This window comes from Heteronotia binoei, chromosome 2, assembly GCF_032191835.1.
Source record: "Heteronotia binoei isolate CCM8104 ecotype False Entrance Well chromosome 2, APGP_CSIRO_Hbin_v1, whole genome shotgun sequence".
Classification (NCBI taxonomy): Eukaryota; Metazoa; Chordata; class Lepidosauria; order Squamata; family Gekkonidae; genus Heteronotia; species Heteronotia binoei.
The window spans coordinates 12,548,056-12,574,461 of NC_083224.1; the positions used below are offsets into that span (position 1 = coordinate 12,548,056).

At 47.7% G+C, this 26,406-nt stretch overlaps 1 protein-coding gene across 2 annotated transcripts in view; it reads right to left on the bottom strand.

The window, feature by feature from the left end:
- Positions 1–7,309: 7,309 nt before the first annotated feature.
- The window catches only part of STMN3 (stathmin 3), a 51,962-nt gene continuing 32,865 nt past the window's right edge, over positions 7,310–26,406 (bottom strand). The window contains exons 1-4 of one of the 2 annotated variants that reach the window (XM_060233204.1): positions 12,088–12,180; positions 9,990–10,165; positions 8,346–8,537; positions 7,310–7,655 (exon numbers count right to left, since the gene is read on the bottom strand). In XM_060233204.1, the coding sequence (XP_060089187.1) occupies positions 7,596–7,655; positions 8,346–8,537; positions 9,990–10,165; positions 12,088–12,169 (510 nt within the window). In that variant the 5' untranslated portion in view covers positions 12,170–12,180 and the 3' untranslated portion in view covers positions 7,310–7,595. Of the gene's footprint in view, positions 7,656–8,290; positions 8,538–9,989; positions 10,166–12,087; positions 12,181–26,406 lie in introns of those variants that run through there. The other variant, XM_060233203.1, reaches the window with a different exon arrangement.

The window sequence follows — 26,406 nt, forward strand, 5'->3', positions numbered from 1 at the left end:
ACGATCGGCCTACGCAGGCCCCTCTTGGGCGAGTCATTGAGCGCTTTCACACGACGACCGCTTGCAAGTGAATTTTGCTCTTCTTACACAGTAAAAATCCAGTTGCAATGTGTATTATTTAGCGTGTGTGAAGGCACCCGTCCGTCAGACTTTGTTCCCCACACCTGCAAAACTGGAATAGCAACAGAGTTACTGAGAGAGGGGATGGAATTACGTCGAAAAAGCACTATGCCCTAAAAGCTGTGCCTAAGAGTTACAGCTCAGGAGGTAGTCCTCCACAAGGAGGGTCATTCTAGGCTAGTCAGCACCAAAACAACCTGACCGACTGCAGGACCGTGAGATTTAATTTCCATCAGTAGAGGCCTCCATCAGCTAGGGGGCAGGTTTTCAGTTTTGAGCCTTCCTGGGGCGTTGCGCTTGGGTGGAAGGTTGTACCACCCAAACACTGAAGTCTTTCTTTTCGATAAAATAGATCCAAACAGACACGAGCCAAATAGCTGGCAAGCGCTCTTCTGCCAACACTGGAGTCCAGGTCTGTCTGTAATAGGTAGATTCTGTTACATCTTTCACGCTTCTGCTAGTGCAAGAGATTGGGCAAGCGACAGCACATCTTTGGATGTAGTTAGATTTGATTCCAGTAGCCCCTTAGGAGTGACCAACAAGGTTTTGGGGACGTGAGCTTTCAGGTGTTGAAGCTCAGATATCCGATGAAAAGCGCTTTGACTCTTGATAAGTTCATACCCCAGAAACCTTGCTGGTCTCTAAGACGCCATGTATGAGCGGAAGACGTATTGCACATGCAACCTTTAGATCCGTCTCTTGATTCTCTGTCAGAGACCGTTTCACTAGTCGACGCAGGCCACAGTCTCCAAGATGTGAAGAAGTCCTTAGAGATTGTCAGGGGTGGTATTCTAGCAGGAGCTCCTTTGCATATTAGGCCACACATCCCCGCTGTAGCCAATCCTCCAAGAGCTTACAAAAAAGAGCCTTGTAAGCTCTTGGAGGATTGGCTACATCAGGGGTACGTGGCCTAATATGCAAAGGAGCTCCTGCTAGAATTCCACCCCTAGAGATTGTCATTACACGATAGATTAAAAATCCTTCCAGTGATGTATTTGCAGGCCCGAAGGGGTAGGGGTTCATCTCAGAGCCCCACTCTGCATTAACTAGCAAGCTCCGGTTCCTTTTTTACTAAATGACAGCTGCCTAGTTTGGTCCCCTATTTGCTCATTAAGCGTAGAAAAACTTGGGAGTATATACAACATACCAGAAATTTATCATGGACAGCTCTCCAGCAGCCTTCTGAAACTACATCCAGCACCCGTTGCTGGTACTAGAGAGACACATCTATCCCCCGCTGGCAAAACCTCACCATCGTATCTGCATACTTCTTATGTCCAAACGACACTTTGGGAGAAATGCAAAGAACACATCTGAGGACATGTAAATATTGTCAGTGTTGATCTGTCCAATCTGTTCCTTTTGGTTTCTCTTAGTAATATCAGACCCTTTCCCATGTCTCAGGCCTCTGTCAAGGAGACACGTGACAGGAAGCTGCTAAAAACAGCCTGTCTCTATGCAATGGAGTGGCATAATTGTTTAAAGTGGGGAAGGAACCCTTTCCCTGCAAGACCTCCCTTTGCAAAGTGGCTTGGGAACAGAGGCCATTTTTTTTAGTTCTTTCAAATATTAAGTCTTTGCATTTCTCCTAAGAACAGCTGTTTTCTAAGAACATAAGAAGAGCCCTGCTGGATCAGACCAACAATCCATCTAGTCCAGCATCCTGTCTCACGTAGTGACCCGCCGGTTCCTCTGGAGGTCCAACAAACAGGGCACAGAGGCTGAGGCCTTCCTCTGATGTTGGCTTTTGGCTCTGAGGATGCAGATAATTATGAATGTGGAGGTTCCCCTTCTGAATGTGGAGGTTCCCCTAAGTCACCTTCTCTAGTAGCCATTGATAGACATCCTCTGTGAATCTTATCTAATCCCCTTTTAAAGCTGTTTATTCCTGTGGCCAGCTTGGTGTAGTGGTTAAGTGTGCGGACTCTTATCTGGGAGAACCGGGTTTGATTCCCCACTTCCCCCACTTGCAGCTGCTGGAATGGCCTTGGGTCAGCCATAGCTATCGCAGGAGTTGTCCTTGAAAGGGCAGCTGCTGTGAGAGCCCTCTCAGCCCCACTCACCTCACAGGGTGTCTGTTGTGGGGGGGAGAAGATATAGGCGATTGTGAGCCGCTTTGAGTCTCTGTTTCAGAGAGAAGGGCAGGGTATAAATCTGCAGTCTTCTTCATCACTACATCCACTGGCATTTTAACCACTCCCCATGTAAAGCAGCTATTTCCTTTTCTCCATCCTGAACCTACTGCCCATCAGCTTCACGGGATGTCCTTGAGTTCTAGTATTTGGAGAGAGGAATATCTTTTTTTTTTGTTGACTCTCCATCCCGTGCAAATTTACTGCAAACTAAGCCCCGCCGAATTCAGAGGGGCTTTCCTTCTGCATACCTGTACACAGGATTGCACTTCTCCCAAACCGGCAGCTCTGCAAGAACTTCGCTCACAAGAACTACATCTGTGGTGAATTTCCGAGCCCCTTATGGCAGATATCACTGGAACTGTGATGCAAGGATACCTCATTTACTATTAGTGATCGTTTCTCTAGCGCAGTTCAGTGCTCCAGCGTGCTTTAAAATGTTCATTAATCCTGCAATCCAGTGAAGCCGTTCAGACTGGGAAGCGGTAGCTTGCCAGCTCATCCAAGAGCACACAGTCAACTCTCCAATCAGAGGGCTAAAGATTCCCCCCCCCCTTCCGCTCTTGATTTTAGAACATAAGAGAAGCCATGTTGGATCAGGCCAATGGCCCATCCAGTCCAACACTTTGTGTCACACAGTGGCAAAAAAACCCAACCCAAGTGCCATCAGAAGGTTCACAAGTGCGTCTAGAAGCCCTTCCACTTTGCCCCCCCCCCATGCACCAAGAATACAGAGCATCACTGCCCCAGACAGTTCCAATAATATACTGTGGCTAATAGCCACTGATGGACCTCTGCTCCATATGCTTATCCAATCCCCTCTTGAAGCTGGCTATGCTTGTAGCCGCCGCCACCTCCTGTGGCAGTGAATTCCACATGTTAATCACATGTGTGCTCATATTTAATGTGTTGGAGTGAGCGACTCAACATGCCCAGACATTGGGGGGCGCTACATCACTCTAAGCGTGTAGAGGTGTTATCTCCTTGAACGGGATGCCTCTCTTTGTCTTAACCTGGGAGCTGTTCTCTGACCCTTCCTCCCTATCCTCTCACTTACATGGCCTTTCCTTCATGGAGACCTACGTCTTTGCAGGTCTGTCCTGTAAGATAGACACAATGCCCTCATCACACTCCCACACACATGATGCCGGACAAGCTGGCCATTTGCAATAGGGAAAGTAGGCTTCTTTCTCTCCTTTTGACTGAACTGGACCTACTTGAATAAATATAAATTTACTTTTATTGCAACATTACTCGGAAGATTTATTTACCACTCAGTATCCCGCTTCTATGATTGGGCAAAGCTCTGCTATATTAACCAACTATGCCAATGTAATGTATTTTCCAGTTTAGGGGTGCAGAGCTTTTACTGATTTGGTACAGTTAAGCTGAAGAAGATATTGGATTTATATCCCGCCCTCCACTCCGAAGAGTCTCAGAGCGGCTCACAATCTCCTTTACCTTCCTCCCCCACAACAGACACCCTGTGAGGTGGGTGGGGCTGGAGAGGGCTCTCACAGCAGCTGCCCTTTCAAGGACAACCTCTGCCAGAGCCATGGCTGACCCAAGGCCATTCCAGCAGGTGCAAGTGGAGGAGGGGGGAATCAAACCCAGTTCTCCCAGATAAGAGTCCGCACACTTAACCACTATACCAAACTGGCTCTCCTGAACGTTGAGGGTTGGATCATCCTGGGTTTTTCACTCCACCTGGCCCAGTTCCCCTCATTGCTGCAACTCCTATCTAACTTGTCTGCGGGTCCTACAATTCCCACCTTTTTTTGGTAATCAAAGGGAACCTCCTTTCCATTTTTCATCCATGAAGCAAAAAAAAAAAGTCGTCATATTCCCAACGGATGGTGCCCTGCCTGCATTTTGCCATTTAAACCCAGGTGCATTTTGTACCTGAGTTGAAAAAGTAAAACATAAATTGAATCCCCAAAAGAATTTTGCAGCTATTTGGGGTTATGCTTCAAGATGGCTGCCAGTAATGTGGGGGGGGGGGGAACCAAAAGATATGTCTTTCTCCTTGTCAGTTGCTACAATACATTCAAGACAGACAAAAGGAAAATCCTACTTTACTTGCAGCCAGAGTACTGATGGCTATGGGCATAACCATTTGTTGTTAAGTCGCACAGTCAAGTGCGACTCTTTGCTACCCCATGGACCAAGTCACACCAGGCCCTCCTGTCTTCCACCATCCTCCGAAGTCTGCTCAAATTCGTGTTTGTGACATCAGTAACGCTGTCCAGCCATCTCATCTTTTGCCGTCCCCTTCTTCTTTTGCCTTCTGTCTTTCCCAGCAACAGGGTCTTCTCCAACGAGTGCTCCCTTCTCATTGGATGGCTAAAGTATTGGAGCTTCAGCATCTGACCTTCCAGTGAACAGTCTGGGTTGATTTCCCTTAGGGCTGACTGATTGGATCTTCTTGCAGTCCAAAGGACTCTCAAGAGTCTTCTCCAGCACCACAGCTCTAAAGCATCTATTCTTCTGCGCTTGGCCGGCCTTCTTTATGGTCCAACTCTCACAGCCATACTTTGCTACTGGGAATACCATCGCTTTGACTATACGGACTTTTGTTGGCAGGGCGATGTCTTTCCCAGCATCAGGGTCTTCTCCAGGGAGTGCTCCCTTCTCATTTGCTGGCCAAAGTATTTGAGCTTCAGCTTCAGCCTCTGACCTTCCAGGGAACAGTCTGGGTTGATTTCCCTTAGGGCTGACTGATTGGATCTTCTTGCAGTCCAAAGGACTCTCAAGAGTCTTCTCCAGCACCACAGCTCTAAAGCATCTATTCTTCTGCGCTTGGCCGGCCTTCTTTATGGTCCAACTCTCACAGCCATACGTTGCTACTGGGAATACCATCGCTTTGACTATACGGACTTTTGTTGGCAGGGCGATGTCTTTCCCAGCATCAAGGTCTTCTCCAGGGAGTGCTCCCTTCTCATTTGCTGGCCAAAGTATTTGAGCTTCAGCTTCAGCCTCTGACCTTCCAGGGAACAGTCTGGGTTGATTTCCCTTCGGACTGACTGATTTGATCTTCTTGCAGTCCGAGGGACTCCCAAGAGTCTTCTCCAGCACCACAGCTCAAAAGCATCTATTCTTCTGCGCTCGGCCTTCCTTATGGTCCAACTCTCAGAGCCATGCATTACTACATAGGCAGCTTTAAAAGGGGATGGGACGGATTCATGGAGAATAGATCTAACAGTGGCTACTAGACATGGTGACTAAAGGGAACCACTAAATTCAGAGGGCATAAGCCTGTGAATATCTGTGCTGGGAAGCAGTATCAGGGGAAGGCCTCGGCCTCTCTGCCCTGTTGTTGGCCCTCCAGAGGGACTGGTTGCCTACTGGATGAGAAAGGATGCTGGACTCGATGGACCACCGGTCTGATCCAGCAGGGCTGTTGTAATAGGCGGCCGCAACTGAAGAAAAATCTGCTTATTTTGCGTTTCTCTTTTTGCAGCACTCTCATAAAAACAGACGCCTGGTCCCTTTCGCCGCACACGCTCTTCCCCTTCCTGACTCATAGGTGCAGCCACCAGCTACCATTCAAGGGTTCTTTCGGTGCCAGCTAAGGGGCCTCGCTACCACAACTCCAATTTCGTCTCCTGTTAACCCCGCTGACGAAACCCTTCCGTCTTTAGCCAGAGGTGCTAATTGAAAGACAAAACTTCCCCGGAAACGGTATTTCACCAAAGACTTCAAGCTTGCACCGTCAAGTGAATGACCCAGCTGAAGCACTGGTTGCATTGGGCCGGATGGGTGGGACTGGGACACGGTTCAGTTCTCGCCATTCATACAACATCGCAGGACAACCTCTCCCATCCTGTTTAGCTACACTCTCTAGCCCTGAGTGGGGAGAAATCTTCTGAGAACGGTCACTAAATCCACAGGCACCATCATTCTGTGGCTAAACCAAGCAGCCAATCCAGCTAGTGGTGGTACTCTCAGGAGTATTCTCCAAACTCATCCAGACTTCCTAGGACAACAAGGTAAACTCCCTAACAACTGCAAAATCAGCCAAGAGACAGCAAGCACTAAGGGATTTTTCCACATTTTGAACATATATATATGAACATATGACACTGCCTTCTACTGAATCAGAACCTTGGTACATCAAAGTCAGTATTGTCTTCTCAGACTGGCAGCGGCTCTCCAGGGTCTCAAGCTGAGGTTTTTCACGCCTACTTGGCTGGACCCCTTTTTGGAGCTGCCAGGGATTGAACGTGGGACCTTCTGCTCACCAAGCAGATACTCTACCACTGAGCCACCGTCCCTCCCCCTTATTTTCATTTCCCTCACTTGTAAATCCTTGGTTCTTGGGGCAGGGGGTCTGTTCTGCATGTTCTTTCCTCCCTCTAGCGGTTGATTCAATATTACACTGATTTTTATGTCTGGCATATATATACCTGCAGATTTAAACTGCAGGTTTTTATGCCCGGCAGAAACTGGTGAAATATCTACCACTAGAGAGAGAGCAAAGCACGTGGAGAACAGACACCCCCCCCCCACCCCCCGCCCCTGAGGAAACAGGAACTTACAGGGAAGAAAAAAGAAAATGTGGAAAAGCTGTAAATTAACAAAAGGCTCTTACCCGCTCCAAGTCCTTCAACCACCTGGCTGCTGTTCTAGCCGTAGTGGAAACAACAGGCTTTTCTCTCATGCTACTCAGTGCCAAGCCCAGTTTTGCTGCTGGAAGTACACACAACAGGGAACGACAGCCCGTTTTAACCCCCATACTGCACGATGCACTTTTCTGCAAATCTGTCCCCCGTTTACTTTTTTCGTAAGGGCACGCTTAAAACCTTAGGAGCACTTTTTAAAAACAATGTAATCAGCTGTATTCCTTCAAAATACTTATGTGCCACCTTTCCACCCAGTTTCCCCGAGGCAGTGAACCTTAAAACAGTCCCATGTTTTCATCTGGCTTCGGATGAACCTCGAGATCAGGGGATGCTTCCATAAAGGGCAGCCCTCGTCTCCACAGCATTGCTGAATATGGTAAATGCCTCACCTTAATTCTTGTGCAATTCGTTTTTGCGGGGGGGGGGGGGTTTCCCCAAAGAAGAAAAGCCCAAAGAGAAGCTGGTTTATGGATTCTATATTTCATGTGTGTGAACTAATTGCTATTTTGCTCAGAGGTCCCTACGAACCCCCCCTCCCCCCCCCCCCGCGAATTAAGAGTACAGAGAGGAGAGAAAGATGGAGGTTGGTACACCGGAAGGAAGGGGGAGGGAAGAGAGGAAATGGAAATGGAGGGATCAGACATTGCCTCATCTAGACAAAACAAAAGTGTTGGGATTTGTTTGTTATTAGGAAGCAGGTGCGAGTTGTGTAGAAAAGCCCTTATCCAGAAATCTCTTCCCGCTGTTCCTTGTTTCTGCGCACTTCGGCTGCGTGCAGTTCCTGAAACACATGGGAAAAGGATAGTGAACATCATACAAAGCAGGAACTGGCAATTTGTCTGCAAATCTGCGGGGGTCCCCCAAGTTTGCAGAGCTATATGCTTCCTGTCAGTATGTCCCTGAGTTGTAGACTTAAGTATCCAAAGATGGGCCCACACTTGTCTATTAGAACGGGGGTCCTCAACCCCTGGGCCGTGGACCGGTACAGGTCCGTGGTCTGTTAGCAACCGGGCCGTGAGTTGTATAATTATTTCATTATATATTACAATGTAGAATAATAATAATAATAACAAGACACTGGATTTATAGCCTGCTCTCCACGCCGAATTTCAGAGTCTTAGAGCAGCTCACAATTTCCAAAGCCAGTTGGGTGTAGTGGTTAAGTGTTCGGACTCTTATCTGGGAAAACCGGGTTTAATTCCCCACTCCTCCACTTGCAGCTGCTGAAATGGCCTTGGGTCAGTCAAAGCTCTGGCAGAGGTTGTCCTTAAAAGGGCAGCTGCTGGGAGAGTCCTCTCCAGCCCCACCCACCTCACAGGGTGTCTGTTGTGGGGGAGAAAGATAAAGGAGATTGTGAGCCACTCTGAGACTGAGATTCGGAGTGGAGGGCGGGATATACTTCCTCTTGGTCACCAGTCCTCTTCACATGCTAAGAGGTCCTGTTTGGTGTGGGGCCCCCTCTGGGACTTGCCTTCTCACGGAGTCTCTCCCTCAAGGCAGCTAGATGAGCCTCACGGATCTCCTTGCTCAGCTCCATCTTGTAGTTCAGCTTCTCCTCGGCCAGCCGGCTGAAGTTGTTGTTCTCCTCCAGGGCTTTGTGAAGCACTTCCCTCTCGTGCTCTCGCTTCTCGGCCAGCTGCTTCAGGACCTGAGCCTCTTGGGTCTGCAAAGAGGCCAAGAAACCAGGTAAGAGGCAAGGGCTCTGACAGGCAGGCCTGGCCGTGAATGCCTTTCTGCAGGGGTTGTTTTGTAGAAAAATAGGTGGTGGAGCTCATTAGCATAACTCATTAGCATATGCCACCACCACCCCACCATCCAAAAGCAACCCGATGCAAGAAAGGAGAGCCCCAGGCAAGCGAGGCCTGCTTGGGCTGGCTAGAGATCCAGCCAGCCCAAGCAGGCTTCATTCACCTGGGGCTCTTTTGTGAGCTCCTGCTGAATTTAAGGCCTGCCTTTCTGACATGTTCTTGAGTACAGAAGCTTAGCACTTGGCCTCTTCTGGGCCCTTACACCCTTCCTGAACCCTGTCCTATGACAGCTGTGTTATAGCACCTACTGGCTCGTTAAGCCCTTAATGTTACAGATAAGCCATTCTTTATAAACATTTTTACTATTAGCAGCCATGAACACCTGAAGCTGCCTTATGCTGAATCAGACCCTTGCTCCATCAAGGTCAGCACTGTCCACTCAGACTGCAAACAGCTCTCCAGGGTCTCAGGTGAAAGTCTTTCACAGTCCTTTTAACAGGTCTGTCAATGGCAACTAGCCATAGTCAGTGAAGGGAATTTCCACATTTGGAGGCACTAATCCTCTGAATCCCAAAGCCAGGAGGCAACGTTGGGGGAAGGCCTGAGCCTCTGTGCCCTCTTGTTGGCCCTCCAGAGGAGCTGGCTGGCCACTGTGTGAGACAGGAGGCTGGACTAGGTGAACCCTCACTGGTCTGATCCAGGAAGGCTCTTCTGATGTTCTTAGGAAGGCCTCATCCTCTGTGCCCTGTTGTTGGACCTCCAGGATGCTGGACTAGATGGACCACTGGTCTGATCCATCAGGGTTCTTCTGACGTTCTTATGAAGGCCTCAGCCTCTCTGCCCTGTTGTTGGACCTCCAGAGGAACTGGTTGGCCACTGGGTGAGGCAGTAGGATGGACTAGATAGACCACTGGTCTGATCCAACAGGGCTCTTCTGATGCTCTTATGAAGGCCTCAGCCTCTCTGCCCTGTTGTTGGACCTCCAGAGGAACTGGTTGGCCACTGGGTGAGGCAGTAGGATGGACTAGATAGACCACTGGTCTGATCCAACAGGGCTCTTCTGATGTTCTTATGAAGGCCTCAGCCTCTCTGCCCTGTTGTTGGACCTCCAGAGGAACTGGTTGGCCACTGGGTGAGGCAGTAGGATGGACTAGATAGACCACTGGTCTGATCCAACAGGGCTCTTCTGATGCTCTTATGAAGGCCTCAGCCTCTCTGCCCTGTTGCTGGCCCCCCAGAAGAACTGGCTGGCCACTGTGCGAGACAGGATGTTGGACTAGATGGACTACTGGTCTGATCCAGCAGGGGCTCTTCTTAAGTTCTAAGGCCATATTGCTTGGCTAGCAATTCCTTGACAACACTTTTACCTTCCTCCTCTCCTCTGCAGCCTCCAGCCGCCTCTGCAGGTCTTCCAGGGACAGATCCCTCTTCTTGGGGGGAGAGGAGAGGACAGGGCTCTCCGGAGAAAGGTCAGAAGGGGACTTCAGAATCACTTCAAAGCTCTGGCCCGAAGCCCTCTTGTCCAACTGCTTGACCTCCATATCTGTGCAAAATGAACACCTGAGATTTACACAGTGTGTAGGGTTGCCAAGTCCCCCATGGCCTCTGGTACCATAGAGTTTTCCTCCCAAATTGCTAGAGCATCTGGGAAAACCATAGAGTTTTCCCGGAAGCTCCTCGAGCGGCCAGTGCACAATGACATAAGTGATATTATTGTGACATCAGGAGGGGATCCCCCCACTGGCCCACTGCAGGCCAGCAGGTTCGGGACCCCCAGAGTGGGAGAACCCACACCTCACCTGAGAGTTTAATAATAATAATAATATTTTATTTTTATATCTCGCCCTCCCCGCCAGGCGGGCTCAGGGCGGCTAACAGACATGGGAGTCCCATGATTCACATAAAACAACATGAACAATTTAAATATATCAATTACAAATAAGTTATTTAAAATAGGTAAAATATATAAAATAGGTGCTAAAATGCTGTAATCATAATATACACAAGATGGCTAGATGTCCGCTCGTTGGGTTAATCAGGTTCTATCTCGAAAGCCAGCTGGAAAAGAAATGTTTTGCAAGCCCTGCGGAATTGGTTCAGGTCCCGCAGGGCTCGCACCATCTCTGGAAGGTCGTTCCACCAACGAGGGGCTATCACCGAGAAGGCCTGCTCCCTAGTAGCCTTCAACCTAACTTCTCTTGGCCCAGGGATTGTTAGTAAGTTCTGAGAACTAGACCTCAGTGCTCTCTGGGGCACATATGGGGAGAGGCGGTCCTTTAGGTAGGCAGGTCCTCGGCCATATAGGGCTTTAAAGGTGATAAGGAGTTTGGCAGATGAGGCTCTGTAAAATTCATGACATTCAGTAAAATTCATTACACTGATAAGGTTCAGTAAAATTCTGTCATGCTCAGACAAGTGTAAGACTGGGTTGTGGTTTTATTAATAGAAGAAATCACAAAATTAAAAATCCCTGCATCTCCTGAATCAGTTCTATTAAACGTCTGGCAACCATGTGATATTCCCCCTCACAAAGAAGAATTAATCTCACTACTACTATTGGCTGCAAAATATCTTATAATGCAAAACTGGAAAACACCACAATCTCCTTCTGTATAGAGCGATGGTTCGCTAAAGTGTAAGATATCATTATTTCTGATAAGTTAGCTCTTCCAATTTTGCAAAAAAGGAATTCCTACAAAAAAGGAGACTTTTACTGAAAAATGGTTTCCATTTTTTGAATATGTTCACTCAAATGGCCAAATGTCATTAGCCTAGGAAATATATTGATTTTCTATCGTATGGATGTAGAATATTCTTTGTATCTTGTTTACTTGTAGATTTTATTTATTTATATGAATTTTTTGTGATTGTGATTTGTTTGATTTTTTTCTTGTTAATTTGATAAAGGTTAATCAGTTTTTTTTTAAAAAGAATGGGTTGTTGAAGAAGATGATGATGATGACGACGATGATATTGGATTTATATCCTGCTCTATACTCTGAATCTCAGAGTTTCAATCTCCTTTACCTTCCCCCCCCACTGAGAGAGCTCTGACAGAAGCTGCCCTTTTAAGGACAACTCCTAGGAGAGCTATGGCTGACCCAAGGCCATTCCAGCAGGTGCAAGTGGAGGAGTGGGGAATCAAACCCGGTTCTCCCAGATAAGAGTCCGCGCACTTAACCACTACACCAAACTAATAGAAATAAGGTACATAATTATATCATCCCGAAACCATCCCCCCCCCTCGTCTCACTTCCCTTGAAATCCCCAAGCTGTTGTCACCATATTTCAGTTTGTGACTTAACAGCACTTACAGACATAACCATATCCAAGATGGCAGCCAAAATATTGCAAATGACATGGGAAGTTGTTTCCAATCTGAAACGATGCTGCATGTTTCCAGCCATGGGTTGTGGCCTTGAGCGAATTCGTCTTCTACAGGTAGTTAGTATGTCTGCCACTTACCTCCATACTGGTAGATGGTGTTTGGGTGTGGTTGGGTGTGGAAACAGGAACAAATCAATGAGAGGAGGGACAACTCCTTCATTTTCTCTTTGTAGGCTGGAAAGAAAGAGGGGAGAAATTAGCAGAGGTTTTTCAGCAAATGCTTGTCATTTCCCAATGAGGGAAGGGAGACGCGGTATCCTTTTCGTGCCTAGATTTCTATCTCTAGAGTTTCCTCTGGAATCACGAGAGTGCGGTGGCGTTTTCAGAATAACACAAAAGTTGGACAGAGCAAAGTTTAAGTCCAGTGGCACTTTAAAACCAACAAAGTTTTATTCAGAGTTTAAGCTTTCATGTGCTTCCTCAGATACACACTGTGTGCATCCACATGTCAGCTCATACCTTTTTTAAAAATAACATTTTATTCTTATGCAACATAAATTACAACATAAATATGATACAAAACAAAATGCAACATTTATGCAACATAAATATGATACAAAACAAAATGCAAAATTGACGTTTTTCCGCGAGTACAAGATCAAGAACAAAATATATTATCTAATTAGAGCCTTAGGTATTAGTGAAAATGAGAGAGAGAACAATTAACAATTTTAGATTTACCATAACTGAAGCATATTAATCACTTTGGGAATTTCACCATTCTTCTGCAGATACTCTATAATAGGGGACCAAATAGAAACAATAAGTCTGCTTCTGGTTCTATGAGTTTTTTCTTCATATCAGCTCACTTAGCCATTATATAAATAGTTCACAGCTTCATATGCCACAAAGCTAAAGTGGGAGATGTCAGCTCATACCTTGAGTAAAACTTTGTTGGTCTTAAAGGGGCCGCGGGATTCAAACTTTGTTCTTATGTCATAAGGGAGAAAAATAAATGGCTCTTTGGCTTATTCTGATTATTTCTGCAGCCTGTCTGCAGGTGACTTTTTCAGATGTGTGAGTGTGTATATATAATCCTTAGTAGAAGAAGACTGCAGATTTGTACACCGGCCTTCTCTCTGAATCAGAGACACAGAGCGGCTTACAATCTCCTTTATCTTCCTCCCCCACAACAGATACCCTGTGAGGTGGGTGGGGCTGAGAGGGCTCTCCCAGAAGCTGCCCTTTCAAGGACAGCTCTGCGAGAGCTCTGGTTGACCCAAGGCCATGCCAGCAGCTGCAAGTGGAGGAGTGGGGAATCGAACCCGGTTCTCCCAGAGAAGAGTCTGCACACTTAACCACGACACCAAACTGGTGTGGTTATAATGATTAAAAATTAGTTTATAATGACCTGGGTGGTCCAGGCTAGCCCAATCTCATCATATTTCACAAACTAATCATGGTCAGTTGCAGTCAATACTTGGCTTGGAGACCACCAAGGAAGTCCAGGCAAGCCATAGAGGCAAGCCACCTCTGTACATCTCTTGTCTTAAAACCCCCTACGTGTGACTTGATGGCACTTTACACACACACGATTGTCTCTTTATTGTAATAAACTTTTATTTCCATTGGCAGAAGGCACTGAAGTCCTTTCTAGCAGCCCTGGGGGCAACTTCGTCCTCCACTTTCCCATTTGCCGGTGGGAAACTGAGCTACACCCTCATCTCGTTAATGTTAAACACACACCAAGTGTTGACATTAAATGGCCATGCAGGACACACAGTAAAATTAGGAAGATGTAACCTAGTTTTAAGAACATAAGAGAAACCATTGCCTGCCTCTGCCTAGCAACCCTGGACTTCCTTGGTGGCCTCCCATCCAAGGACTAGGCAGGGCTGTCCCTGGTTATCTTCTGAGATCTGATGAGATCAGCCTAGCCTGGGCCAGCCAGGTCAATGCAAGAGATGCTCACAAGCGGTTTGCCATTTTCTACTTACGAACATAAGAGAAGCCCTGTTGGATCAGGCCAATGGCCCATCTAGTCCAACACTCTGTGTCACATAAGAACATAAGAGAAGCCATGTTGGATCAGGCCAATGGCCCATCCAGTCCAACACTCTGTCACATAAGAACATAAGAGAAGCCATGTTGGATCAGGCCAATGGCCCATCCAGTCCAACACTCTGTGCCACATAAGAACATAAGAGAAGCCATGTTGGATCAGGCCAGTGACCCATCCAGTCCAACACTGTGCCACATAAGAGAAGCCCTGTTGGATCAGGCCAGTGGCCCATCCAGTCCAACACTCTGTATCACATAAGAACATAAAAGAATCCACGTTGAATCAGGCCAATGGCCCATCCAGTCCAACACTCTGTCACATAAGAGAACCCATGTTGGATCAGGCCAGTGGCCCATCCAATCCAACACTGTGTCACACAGTGGCCAAAAAAACCTCCAAGTGCCATCAGGAGGTCCATCAGTGGGGCCAGGACACTAGAAGCCCTTCCATTGTGCCCCCCCCATGCACCATCACTGCCCCAGACAGAGAGTTCCAACAATAGGCTGTGGCTAACAGCCACTGATGGACCTCTGCTCCATATGTTGATCCAATCCCCTATTGAAGCTGCATATGCTTGCAGCTGCCGCCACCTCCAGTGGCAGTGAATTCCCTGTGTTAATCACACTTTGGGTGAAGAAGTACTTCTTTTTATCAATTCTAACCTGACTGCTCAGCAGTTTCATTAGCAGCTCAGGTGGCTGTGCAGGCCAACACCTGCCCAGGTGAACAAAGTAGAAGTCAAGCGCACCTTTCAGACCGACAAAGTTTTATTCAGAATGTCAGCTTTCATGTGCTCTAAGTGTGCTCTTAGAGCACATGACAGCTTACATTCTGAATAAAACTTTGTTCTACTGCTGCAGACCAACACGGCTGCCCACTTGGATCTACCTGCCCAGGTGAACGGTGTTCTTTGTGGGCCAGGAATTTATAAGAGTCTAGCTACTTCAGGAGAGCAGCCATGTTGATTTGCAGCAGAAGGGCTGGATTTGAGCCCAGTAGCACCTTAGAGGCCAACCAGATTTCCAGGATAGAAGCTTTCAGAAGTCAAAGTATCTGACGAAAACTTACACCCTGGAAATATCGTTGGGCTGTGATCACACACACTAAATAATGCACTGAATGTACTTTCCAATTGGATTTTGCACATTTACATGGATAGAAAGTGCAACATTTAGTCTGTGCGACTGCAGCCTTGGTCTCTAAGGCAGTTCTACAATCCTAATGCACTGCTTATTAAAAGTTCCGTATTTGCGATTGCACTGACTTGCTCTGCGTAATTCGCATTGAGTCCTATGAGAAAGGTGGGTCATAAATAACATAAATGAATGAATTCAGGTGGGTAGCTGTGTTGGTCTGAAGGAGCAGAAGAACAACATTTGAGTCCAGTGGCACCTTTTAAGACCAACAAGGTTTTATTCAAGGTGTAAGTTGCTGCGTGCAAGCCTACAGGTTTGTATCTGAGGAAGTGTGCATGCACATGAAAGCTTATTCACCGAATAAGAAAATAAGAGAAGCCATGTTGGATCAGGCCAATGGCCCATCCAGTCCAACACTCTGTGTCACACAGTGGCCAAAAAAACCCAGGTGCCATCAAGAGGTTGACCAGTGGGGCTAGAAACCCTTCCTCTGTGCCCCCCCCACAAGCACCAAGAATACAGAGCATCACTGCCCCAGACAGAGAGTTCCACCAATACGCTGTGGCTAATAGCCACTGATGGACCTCTGCTCCAGATGCTTATCCAATTCCCTCTTAAAGCTGGCTATGCTTGTAGCCGCCGCCACCTCCTGTGGCAGTGAATTCCACATGTTAATCACCCTTTGGGTGAAGAAGGGCTTTCTTTTATCTGTTTTAACCTGACTGCTCAGCAATTTCATTGAATGCCCACCAGTTCTTGTATTTTGAGAAAGGGAGAAAAGGACTTCTTTCTCTACCGTCTCTGTCCCCTGCATAATTTTGCAAACCTCTCTCATGTCACCCTGCAGTCGACGTTTCTCCAAGCTAAAGAGCCCCATAGGGAAAGTGTTTCAACCCTTTAATCGTTCCAGTTGCCCTTTTCTGCACTTTTCCCAATGCTATATCATCTTTTTTGAGGTGCAGTGACCAGAATTGTACACTACTCTAAATGAGGCCGCACCATCGATTTATACAGGGGCGTTAGGATACTGACTGATTTGTTTTCAATTCCCTTCCTAATAATTCCCAGCAACAAACGATCAGAGAAACGTGAGACGGTGCATCCCCTGGTGTGATCCGGTCTTGTGCTAATTTGGTTCCTTAAGGCACCGCCAGCAATTTCAGCCTCCCAGCTGAGCTTCCTGAGCATCTGATGCCCATGCTGGAACGTCTCCCTGCTCCCTCCCCCAAGGCAGTCTCTCCTGCTCTTTCTGCAGTCTCTCCTCCCTGCAGCAACAACAACAACAACAGAGTCAACAGTGTGATGCGGTGGCTAAAAAGGCAAATGCAGTTTTGATCTGTATCAACAGAAGTCTAGTGTCCAGATCACGTGATGTGATGGTATCGCTTTACTCTGCTCTGGTAAGACCTCCCCTGGAGTATTGTGTTCAGTTTTGGGCACCACATTTTAAGAAGGATATAGACAAGCTGGAACGGGTCCAGAGAAGAGTGACGAAGATGGCGAGGGGTCTGGAGAACAAGTCCTATGAAAGGTTGAAGGCGTTGGGGATGTTTAGCCTGGAGAGGAAGCGGCTGAGAGGTAATATGATCACCATCTTCAAGTACTTGAAGGGCTGTCCTATAGAGGATGGGGTGGAATTGTTTTCTGTGGTCCCAGAAGATAGGACCAGAATCAATGGGTTGAAATTAAATCAAAAGAGTTTCCGGCTCAACATTAGGAAGAACTTCCTGGCAGTTATAGTGATTCCTCAGTGTAACAGGCTTCCTTGGGTGGTGGTGGGCTCTCCTTCCTTGGAAGTTTTTCAACAGAGGCTAGATGGCCATCTGACAGCAATGAAGATCCTGTGAATTTAGGGGGAGGTGTTTGTGAGTTTCCTGCATTGTGCAGGGGGTTGGACTAGATGACCCTGGAGGTCCCTTCCAATTCTATGATTCTAATTTATTACGGTCAACTGAACAGCAAAGTATACAAAATCTCATAGTCACAGACCATAATTTCTGACTACATAAAAGCATTCCCATATTCAAATTCCATCAAATTCTAAACCTTAAAAATGGCATTATTAACCATCTCTACTTTGTTAAAAACTTCCACTTATTTATGGCTAAAAAACAATATTTTGCTACTGCCTGAGTTACAGACTTAGTATCTTCCAATTAGCATTTCAGTAGCACTACATCTGCAAATTTCAGATAAGTATCCAGAGGTTTAAGTTTAGAGAGAAGTGGCAATATTAACTGGTGTCTCTCTCTGGAATAGAGCTCACAATGTAAAAGAATGTGAGTGACAAGTTTCAACTTCCTTTTCTGAGCAAATAACAGCATCTTTGATAGATAGGCCGACGTAGAAAGTTTAAGGTTTATTGCATTTATATCCCGCCCTCCCCGCCGAAGCAAGCTCAGGGCGGCTCACAACCGGTAAAATCAAAACCATTCATATTACTTAACTTTATTTATTTATTTCCATTAAATTTCTATCCTGCCCTCTCCGCAAGCGGACTCAGGGCAGCTCACAGTCAATTCAGATACCTACATTTGCAGTTTAAAAACCAATAAAATGCCACTGCAATTAAAACATTCCAAAAAACATTCTATAGTGCTGTCTTCAGTAGAGGCAGGTTCTTTTCCCGACGGTGATGGTGATCATATAGTAATCATAGGTCTTTAGAGCTGCGAGGTGGCAGTCTCCTAGGTCAGATGTTAAATGCCTGTTGGAACAGTTCCGCCTTGCCTTAAAAAGATAAAGGTAGTCCCCTGTGCAAGCGCCAGTCGTTTCCGACTCTGAGGTGACGTTGCTTTCACAACGTTTCCACGGCAGACTTTTGACGGGGTGGTTTGCCATTGCCTTCCCCAGTCACCTGTGATGACATCCCTCATCTATGGCTCCGAATCGTGGGTTTTATACCGTCATCACCTGCGACTCCTTGAGCGCTTTCATCAGCGCTGCCTTCGCACCATCCTCAACATCCACTGGAGTGACTTTGTGACCAACACTGAAGTCCTCAAGCGGGCAGAGGTTACCAGCATCGAGGCACTGCTGTTGAAGACGCAGCTGCGCTGGGCAGGGCATATTTCTAGGATGGAAAACCACCGCCTTCCCAAGATTGCCCTGTATGGCGAACTCTCCACCGGCCATCGAAATAGAGGGGCACCAAAGAAGAGGTACAAGGACTCCTTGAAGAAATCCCTTAGCACCTGTCACATCAACCATCACCAGTGGTCTGACCTAGCCTCAGATCGCAAAGCATGGAGGTACACCATCCACCAGGCTGTCTCTTCCTTTGAGAACGCACGCATAGCTGGTCTTGAGGACAAAAGGAGATTGAGGAAGAATCGCACTGCTACAGGACCAACCCTAAATCAGACTTTTCCCTGCAGCCGCTGTGGCCGGACCTGCCTGTCCCACATTGGTCTTGTCAGCCACCAGCAAGCCTGCAGCAAACGTGGACTATTGCACCCTTCTTAAATCTTCGTTCGCGAAGCCAAGCCGAGAGAGAGAGAGAACCCCAGTCACCTACGCTTTCCCCCCAGCAAGCTGGGGACTCATTTGACCGACCTCGGAAGGATGGAGTCAACCTCGAGCTGGCTACCTGAACCAGCTTCCGCCGGGATCGAACTCAGGTCGTGGGAAGAGGGCTCCGACTGCAGTACTGTAGCTTTACCACTCTGCGCCACTTACCACTTAAAAATTAAACAACTAAAACAGTCCGGCGCTAATATCATTTGATGTTGTTTCATTTTAGATGGCATTCAGTATATATTAGGTGTCATTTCCTACTACCATATCAGTCATTCCAGATCAATTAAAGGCCTGCCGGAATAGTGTTGTCTTACAAACCTTGTGGAACTGGGTGAGGTCCCGCAAGAAACCTTCCTTGCAATACATTAGAAGGGAGGGCATCAAAACGTGCCCTCAAAAAGGCCCATCTATACTTTTCATACGTGATGTTAGATAAATATGGGGAAAGGGAAGGAAAGGTCCCCTGTGCAAGCACCAGTCGTTTCCGACTCTGGGGTGACGTTGCTTTCGCAAGGTTTTCACGGCAGACCTTTTTATGGGGTGGCTTGCCATTGCCTTCCCCTGGGGACTCATATTACCGACCTCGGAAGGAGGGAAGGCTGAGTCAACCTCGAGCCAGCGACCTGAAAACCCAGCTTCCGCTGGGGGATCGAACTCAGGTCGTGAGCAGAGCTTGGGACTGCGGTGCTGCAGCTTTAACAATCTGCGCCAGGGGGCTCTTCGATAAATACGAGGCTGTAGCAAATCCAGACCAAGATTTTAACTTGCTCTGCATGCTAGCCAATAAGCCCTTTCTCCCGTTGTCAATTAAAGGGAAAGTGTACAGAAAGTGGCCCCAGCTGCTGTCAGGAAGGTTAATGAGATTAGGCGTGCAAGGCACGTACATCTCCTGGCACGAGAGACTCCGGCGCTCCATCTCGGCGGCGCCAGCTATCAGAAGCAATTAGCTCCTTCCAGACAACACACAGGCGCAAGGGGGGAAGCAAGGTGTGTGTGTGGGGGGGGGGGAGAACCCTCTCGACTCTGTGGCGAGTGAGGAGGTGGAAGCAGAAGCCTCAGGGGAGGGAATTTGGAAGAGCTCTTTGCTCTGAACAGATCCCCCTGGCAATTAAAACGAGGCTCTTGCTGAACCGTCCAGCTGGAGCCTCTGCTCTCTGCGGCAAAAGCATCTTCAAGGGCAGGAGCCCGGCTTGCTTCCGAGCGGCTCCCCAAGGACACTCTGCTTGGCCGCCCCAGCTCTGCTCCTTCTCCGCCCCCCTTCAAAAGAGAAAAGCATCTTCCTCTTCCTTTGCTTCGTTTTTTTTGGGCCATGCGCCATGCTCTTGAAGCCTTCAGAGGAGCTCAAAGCAGTGGGCCAGGGGAGCTGTCCGTTCAGCACCAAGCCAAACTAGGGAAAGGAAAGGTCTCCTGTGCAAGCGCCAGTCGTTTCCGACTCTGGGGTGAGGTTGCTTTCACGACGTTTTCACGGCAGACTTTTTACGGGGTGGTTTGCCCTTGCCTTCCCCAGTCATCTACGCTTTCCCCCCAGCAAGCTGAGGACTCATTTTACCAATCTCGGAAGGATGGAAGGCTGAGTCAACCTGGAGCCGACTACCTGAAACCAGTTTCCGCCGGGATCGAACTCAGATAGTGAGCAGAGCTTAGGACTGCAGTACTGCAGCTTTAACACTCTGCACTACGGGGCTCTTAAGCCAAACCAGACATGATGCCTAACAGAAGATGACAATGACTGCAGATTTATACCCCACCCTTCTCTCTGAATCAGAGTCTCAGAGCGGCTCACAATCTCCTTTATCTTCCTTCCCCACAACAGACACCCTGTGAGGTGGGTGGGGCTGAGAGGGCTCTCACAGCAGCTGCCCTTTCAAGGACAACCTCTGTGATAGCTGTGGCTGACCCAAGGCCATTCCAGCAGCTCCAAGTGGAGGAGTGGGGAATTCCAGCAGCTATAAGTTGAGGAGTGGGGAATCAAACTCGGTTCTCCCAGATAAGAGTCTGCACACTTAACCACTGTGGGGAGGGATGGTGGCTCAGTGGTAGAACATTCACTTGGTAAGCAGAAGGTCCCAGGTTCAATCCCTGGCATCTCCAACTAAAAAGGGTTCAGGTAAGTAGGTGTGAAAAACGTCAGCTTGAGACCCTGGAGAGCCGCTGCCAGTCTGAGTAGGCAATACTGACTTTGATGGACCAAGGGTCTGATTCAGTATAAGGCAGTTTCATATGTTCACTACACCAAACTGGCTCTCCAGTTTTTGAAGACTACTTGAAGGTTTTGAAGGTTTTTATACCCCAGCCTTCACGAGCTGACTCAGCCTTCCATCGTTCCGAGGTTGGTCAAATGAGTACCCAGCTTGCTGGGGGGAAAGTGTAAAAGACTGGGGAAGGCAATGGAAAACTACCCTGTAAAAAAAGTCTGCTGTGAAAACGTTATGAAAGCAACGTCACCCCAGAGTCAGAAACGACTGGCGCTTGCACAGGGGACCTTTCCTTTCCTTCCTTCAATAGCCAAAGGAATCTCAGAGTGGCTTAGGATGATCTCCTTCCCTTCCTCTCCCCGCAACAGATACCCTGTGCTGGCTGCATGTGGAGGAGTGGGGAATCATAGAATTGGGACCTCTAGGGTCATCTAGTCCAACCCCCTGCACAATGCAGAAAACTCCCCCTAAATTCACAGGATCGTCATTGCTGTCAGATGGCCATCTAGCCTCTGTTTAAAAACCTCCAAGGAAGGAGAGCTTACCACCTCCCGAGGAAGCCTGTTCCACTGTGGAATTGCTCTAACGGTCAGAAAGTTCTTCCTAATGTTGAGCCAGAAACTCTTTTGATTTAATTTCAACCCACTGGTTCTGGTCCTACCTTCTGGGGCCACAGAAAACAATTCCACCCCATCCGCTATATGACAGCCCTTCAAGGACTTGAAGATGGTGATCCTATCACCTCTCAGCCACCTCCTCTCCAGGCTAAACATCCCAGCTCCTTCAAACTTTCCTCATAGGACTTGGTCTCCAGACCCCTCACCATCTTTGTCGCCCTCCTCTGGACCCATTCCAGCTTACTTATACCCTTCTTAAAATGTGGTGCCCAAAACTGAACACAAGACTCCATGTGAGGTCTTACCAGAGCAGAGTAAAGTGATATCATCACATCACATGATCTGGACACCTTTTTAGCCACCGCATCACACTGTTGACTCATGTTCAGCGTATGATCCACTAAGACCCTTAGATCCTTTTCGCACATACTACTGCTAAGACAAGTCTCCCCCATTCTATAACCATGCATTGGATTTTTCCTACCTAAATGCAGAACTTTACATTTATCCCCGTTAAAATTCATTTTATTGATTTTAGTCCAGTTTTCCAACCTGTCAAGTATTTTATTGTATTTTATGTATTTTAGGAGGGGTTTTACATGATGTGTTATAATTTTTATATTGGTCTATGACCGTAATAAAAAGTTCATTCATTCAACCTGTCAAGGTCACTCTGTATCCTGTTTCTGTCTTCTTCTGTGTTTGCAACCTCTCCCAATTTAGTATCATCTGCAAATTTAATAAGCATTCCCTCTATTCCTTCATCCAAATCATTGATAAAGAAGTTGAACAAAACAAGTCACAGGACAGATCCTTGAGGCACTCCACTTGTCACTCCTCTCCAAGAGGATGAGCAACCATTCACGAGCACTCTTTGGGTGTGATCCGTCAATCAGTTACAGATCCACCTAACGGTATCAGGATCCAAACCACCAACTTGTCAACAAGGATAGCATGTGGAACTTTCTCAAAAGCCTTACTGATAAGTGGACTTATTCCTGCTCTTAACCACTACGCTATATTTTAAATCGGCTTTTAACTGTTGATTGCTTTAATGATGCAACCCGCCCTGAGCCCGTTCTACGGGAAAGGCGGGCTAAAAATCGAATCAAATAAATAAATACACCACGCAGGCTCTTGCACTGAAAGGATGTCACATTGATGCAGGGAACGATGCAACGGGTTTCTGTATGCCAGTGGTCCCCCAACCTTTTCAAATCTGCAGGCAGCTATGGAATGTTGACGCAGGGTGATGGGGAGAGAATCAAAATGGCTGCCGCTCACTTACAGTCACACCGTGGAGACCCTTGTGCTGGGGGGGGGGGGGACAGCTGCTGCCAAAGCAACATTCCCCCCCCCCCCGAAAATCTGCACAGCCGATCAAACCTCCAGTGGCCAATCAGAAGCCTCGCTAAGCAAAAGCCCCCACCTGGCCCCACCCACTTATGCTTGGCAGGTGCCAGGAAAGGTGTTGGGAGGCGCATGGTGCCCATGGGCACTACGTTAGGGTTTCCTGGTGTATGCCATCATGCCTGCTACTGCACACACTGCCTAGCTTTACCTTTTCGATCCATGGGGCTGAGTTGAGCCGCGTCCTCAATCAAATTTCAAAAGCACCCATCAAGCAGAAAATATTGGACTAGGTGGACTGAATGGGAACATGGCTCCTACCACTTTGCCTTTTGCCTTGCCTTATTATCCTTCCCTTCCGGGACTTATGCACGATTCTCTCCTCCACTCTACGGCCTCCTCACAACAACCTTGTGAGGTAGATAGGCTGAGAGAGACAGTGACTGCCCCAAAGTCACCCAGTTAGCTTCACGGCATTATGGGATTTGAAGAAGACAATGACAGCAGATTTATACCCCGCCCTTCTCTCTGAATCACAATCTTCTGAATCACAATCTCCTGTGTCTTCTCCCCTCACAACAGACACCCTGTGAGGTGGGTGAGGCTGAGAGGGCTCTCACAGCAGCTGCCCTTCCAAGGACAACCCCTGCCAGAGCTATGGCTGACCCAAGGCCATTCCAGCAGGTGCAAGCGGAGGAGTGGGGAAGCAAACCCGGTTCTCCCAGATAAGAGTCCGTGCACTTAACCACTACACAATACTGACTCTCTTGAATTCTGGCCTTCCCGGTCCTAGTACAACACTGTAATCATGACATCATGCTGCCTTTCAAATGTAATGGAAACAGACCGGGGAGGGGCTGCGGCTCCTAGTGAGAGCGACGCTTCAGAGAACAAAAGAGGGCCCCTCTTCAATCCCCAGTGTTTCTTCCACCCATAGCTGCTGCTGCTGCTGCAGCAAGATGCTGGTGCGGCTGACTCTTAGGAAACCTCTTGGCGTTCTGTGCTATTTTACCCTACATAGCATTTGAACTGTTTTAGGGCCTTAGGCACACAGTGCTTAATCACTTCAGTTAGCGCCCCAATGAATGAGAGCTGCGTAAGAGCACAGGTGCGGACAGGGTCTTCTGGTGGGAATGCACACCTTGCTCATTTCGCTAATCAATTCGAGGGATTCTGTCAGGATCCTGCTCAGCAAGCCCAAAACAGGTTTAGAGAAGAGGGAGATGCCAAGGGCTGCTGTGGCTCAGCAGAAGAGCCCCCGCTTGGCATGTAGAAGGTTCCAGGTTCTATTACTGGCTCCCCCAGTTAAAAAAAAACCAGGCAGGCGATGTGAAAGGCTTGCACTTGAAAATGTGGAGAGCTGCCACCAGTCTGTTGCCTTTTAAGAAGAAGAAAAACGTAGATTTATACCCCGCCTTTCTCTCTGAATCAGAGTCTCAGAGCGGCTCACAATCTCCTCGATCTTCTCCCCCCACACAACAGACACCCTGTGAGGTGGCTGGGGCTGAGAGGGCTCTCCCAGAAGCTGCCCTTTCAAGGACAATTCCTGCGAGAGCTATGGCTGACCCAAGGCCATTCCAGCAGCTGTAAGTGGAGGAGTGGGGAATCAAACCCAGTTCTCCGAGATAAAGAGTCCGCACACTTAACCACTACACCAAACTGGCTCTGGAGACGCCTGCGACCTGCATGCAAAACAGAGGCTCTTCTATGAACATAAGAATCTGCTTTGTTCTGAATTAGACCCAGTGGTCCATCAAGGTCAGTATTGTCTGTTCATACTGGCCGTGGCTCTACAGGGTCTTAGACAAAGACTTTTTTAAAAAGCAAAGGTAATCCCCTGTGCAAGCACCAGTCGATTCCAACTCTGGGGTGACGTATCACCATGTTTTTTTGGCAGAATTTTTACAGGGTGGTTTGCCATTGCCTTCCCCAGTCATCTACCCTTTCCCCCCAGCAAGCTGGGTCCTCATTTGACCAACCTTGGAAGGATGGAAGGCTAAGTCAACCTCGAGCCGGCTACCTAAACCTGGCTTCTGCGGGGATCGAACTCAGGTCGTGAGCAGAGCTTAGGACTGCAGTACTGCAGCTTTACCACTCTGCGCCACGGGGCTCTTTCACATTACCTACTTCCTAGTTGCCAGGGATTGAACCTGGGACCTTCATGGCTCAACCCTCTATGCATACTGCAGCCTGCTCAGCTGACTGCCCCTAAATGGCTTGGGCCAGTTCTTGAGGATTTTGCATCACGCTTCTCCACCCATCCCACTCCCATTGTGGTTGCCGAACAAATAACCTCCGTGGCCATCAGGACTTCCAACTACAAAGAGATTAGTTTCCAGTCCTTTGAGTTGTCGTGTGACATAGTCCCCAAAAGCTGTTGCTATCCCTCTGGAATTATTTCCAGAAGGACAGCGTTTCATAAATTTCAGGGCCTTTCACAGTTACCCTATAACATAGGTCAGCGTTACTGCCAGCGGTGGCAAAACATGCTTAACATAAGCCACATAGAATAAACGTCAGATGTGTGAGAGCCGCAGGGAAGGAAGGAAGGAAAATAGATGGAAGAAGGGAGGTAGAGGTAGAAATAAATCAAGTATAAAATTGAATTCAGTCTGACTTCAATACCGGGAAAGTTGGTAGAAACCATTATCAAGGACAGAATGAGTAGGCAAATTGATGAACGCAAGTTATTGAGGAAGCCTCAGCATGGGTTCTGTAAGGGAAGATCTTGCCTCACTAACCTGTTACATTTCTTTGAGGGGGTGAACAAGCATGTGGACAAAGGGGACCCAATAGATGTCATTTACCTTGACTTCCAGAAAGCTTTTGATAAAGTTCCTCATCAAAGGCTCTTTAGTAAGCTCGAGAGTCATGGAGTAAAAGGACAGGCCCTCTTGTGGATCAAAAACTGGCTAATTAATAGGAAGCAGAGCGTGAGTATAAATGGGCAGTCTTCGCAGTGGAGTACGGTAAGCAGTGGGGTGCCGCAGGGCTCAGTACTGGGTCCCATGCTCTTTAACTTGTTCATTAATGATCTGGAGTTGGGAGTAAGCAGTAAAGTGGCCAAGTTTGCAGATGACACTAAATTTTTCAGGGTGGTGAGAACCAGAGAGGATTGTGAGGCTCTCCAAAGGAATCTGTTGAGGCTGGGTGAGTGGGCGTCAACGTGGCAGATGAGGTTCAATGTGGCCAAGTGCAAAGTAATGCACATTGGGGCCAAGAATCCCAGCTACAAATATAAGTTGATGGGTTGTGAACTGGCAGAGACTGACCAAGAGAGAGATCTTGGGGTCGTGGTAGATAACTCACTGAAAATGTCAAGACATTGTGCGATTGCAATAAAAAAGGCCAACGCCATGCTGGGAATTATTAGGAAGGGAAATGAAAACAAATCAGCCAGTATCATAATGCCCCCTGTATAAATAGATGGTGCGGTCTCATTTGGAGTTCTGTGTGCAATTTTGGTCACTGCACCTCAAAAAGGATATTATAGGCTTGGAAAAAGTCCATAAAAGGGCAACTAGAATGATTAAAGGTTTGGAACACTTTCCCTATGAAGAAAGGTTAAAATGCTTGGG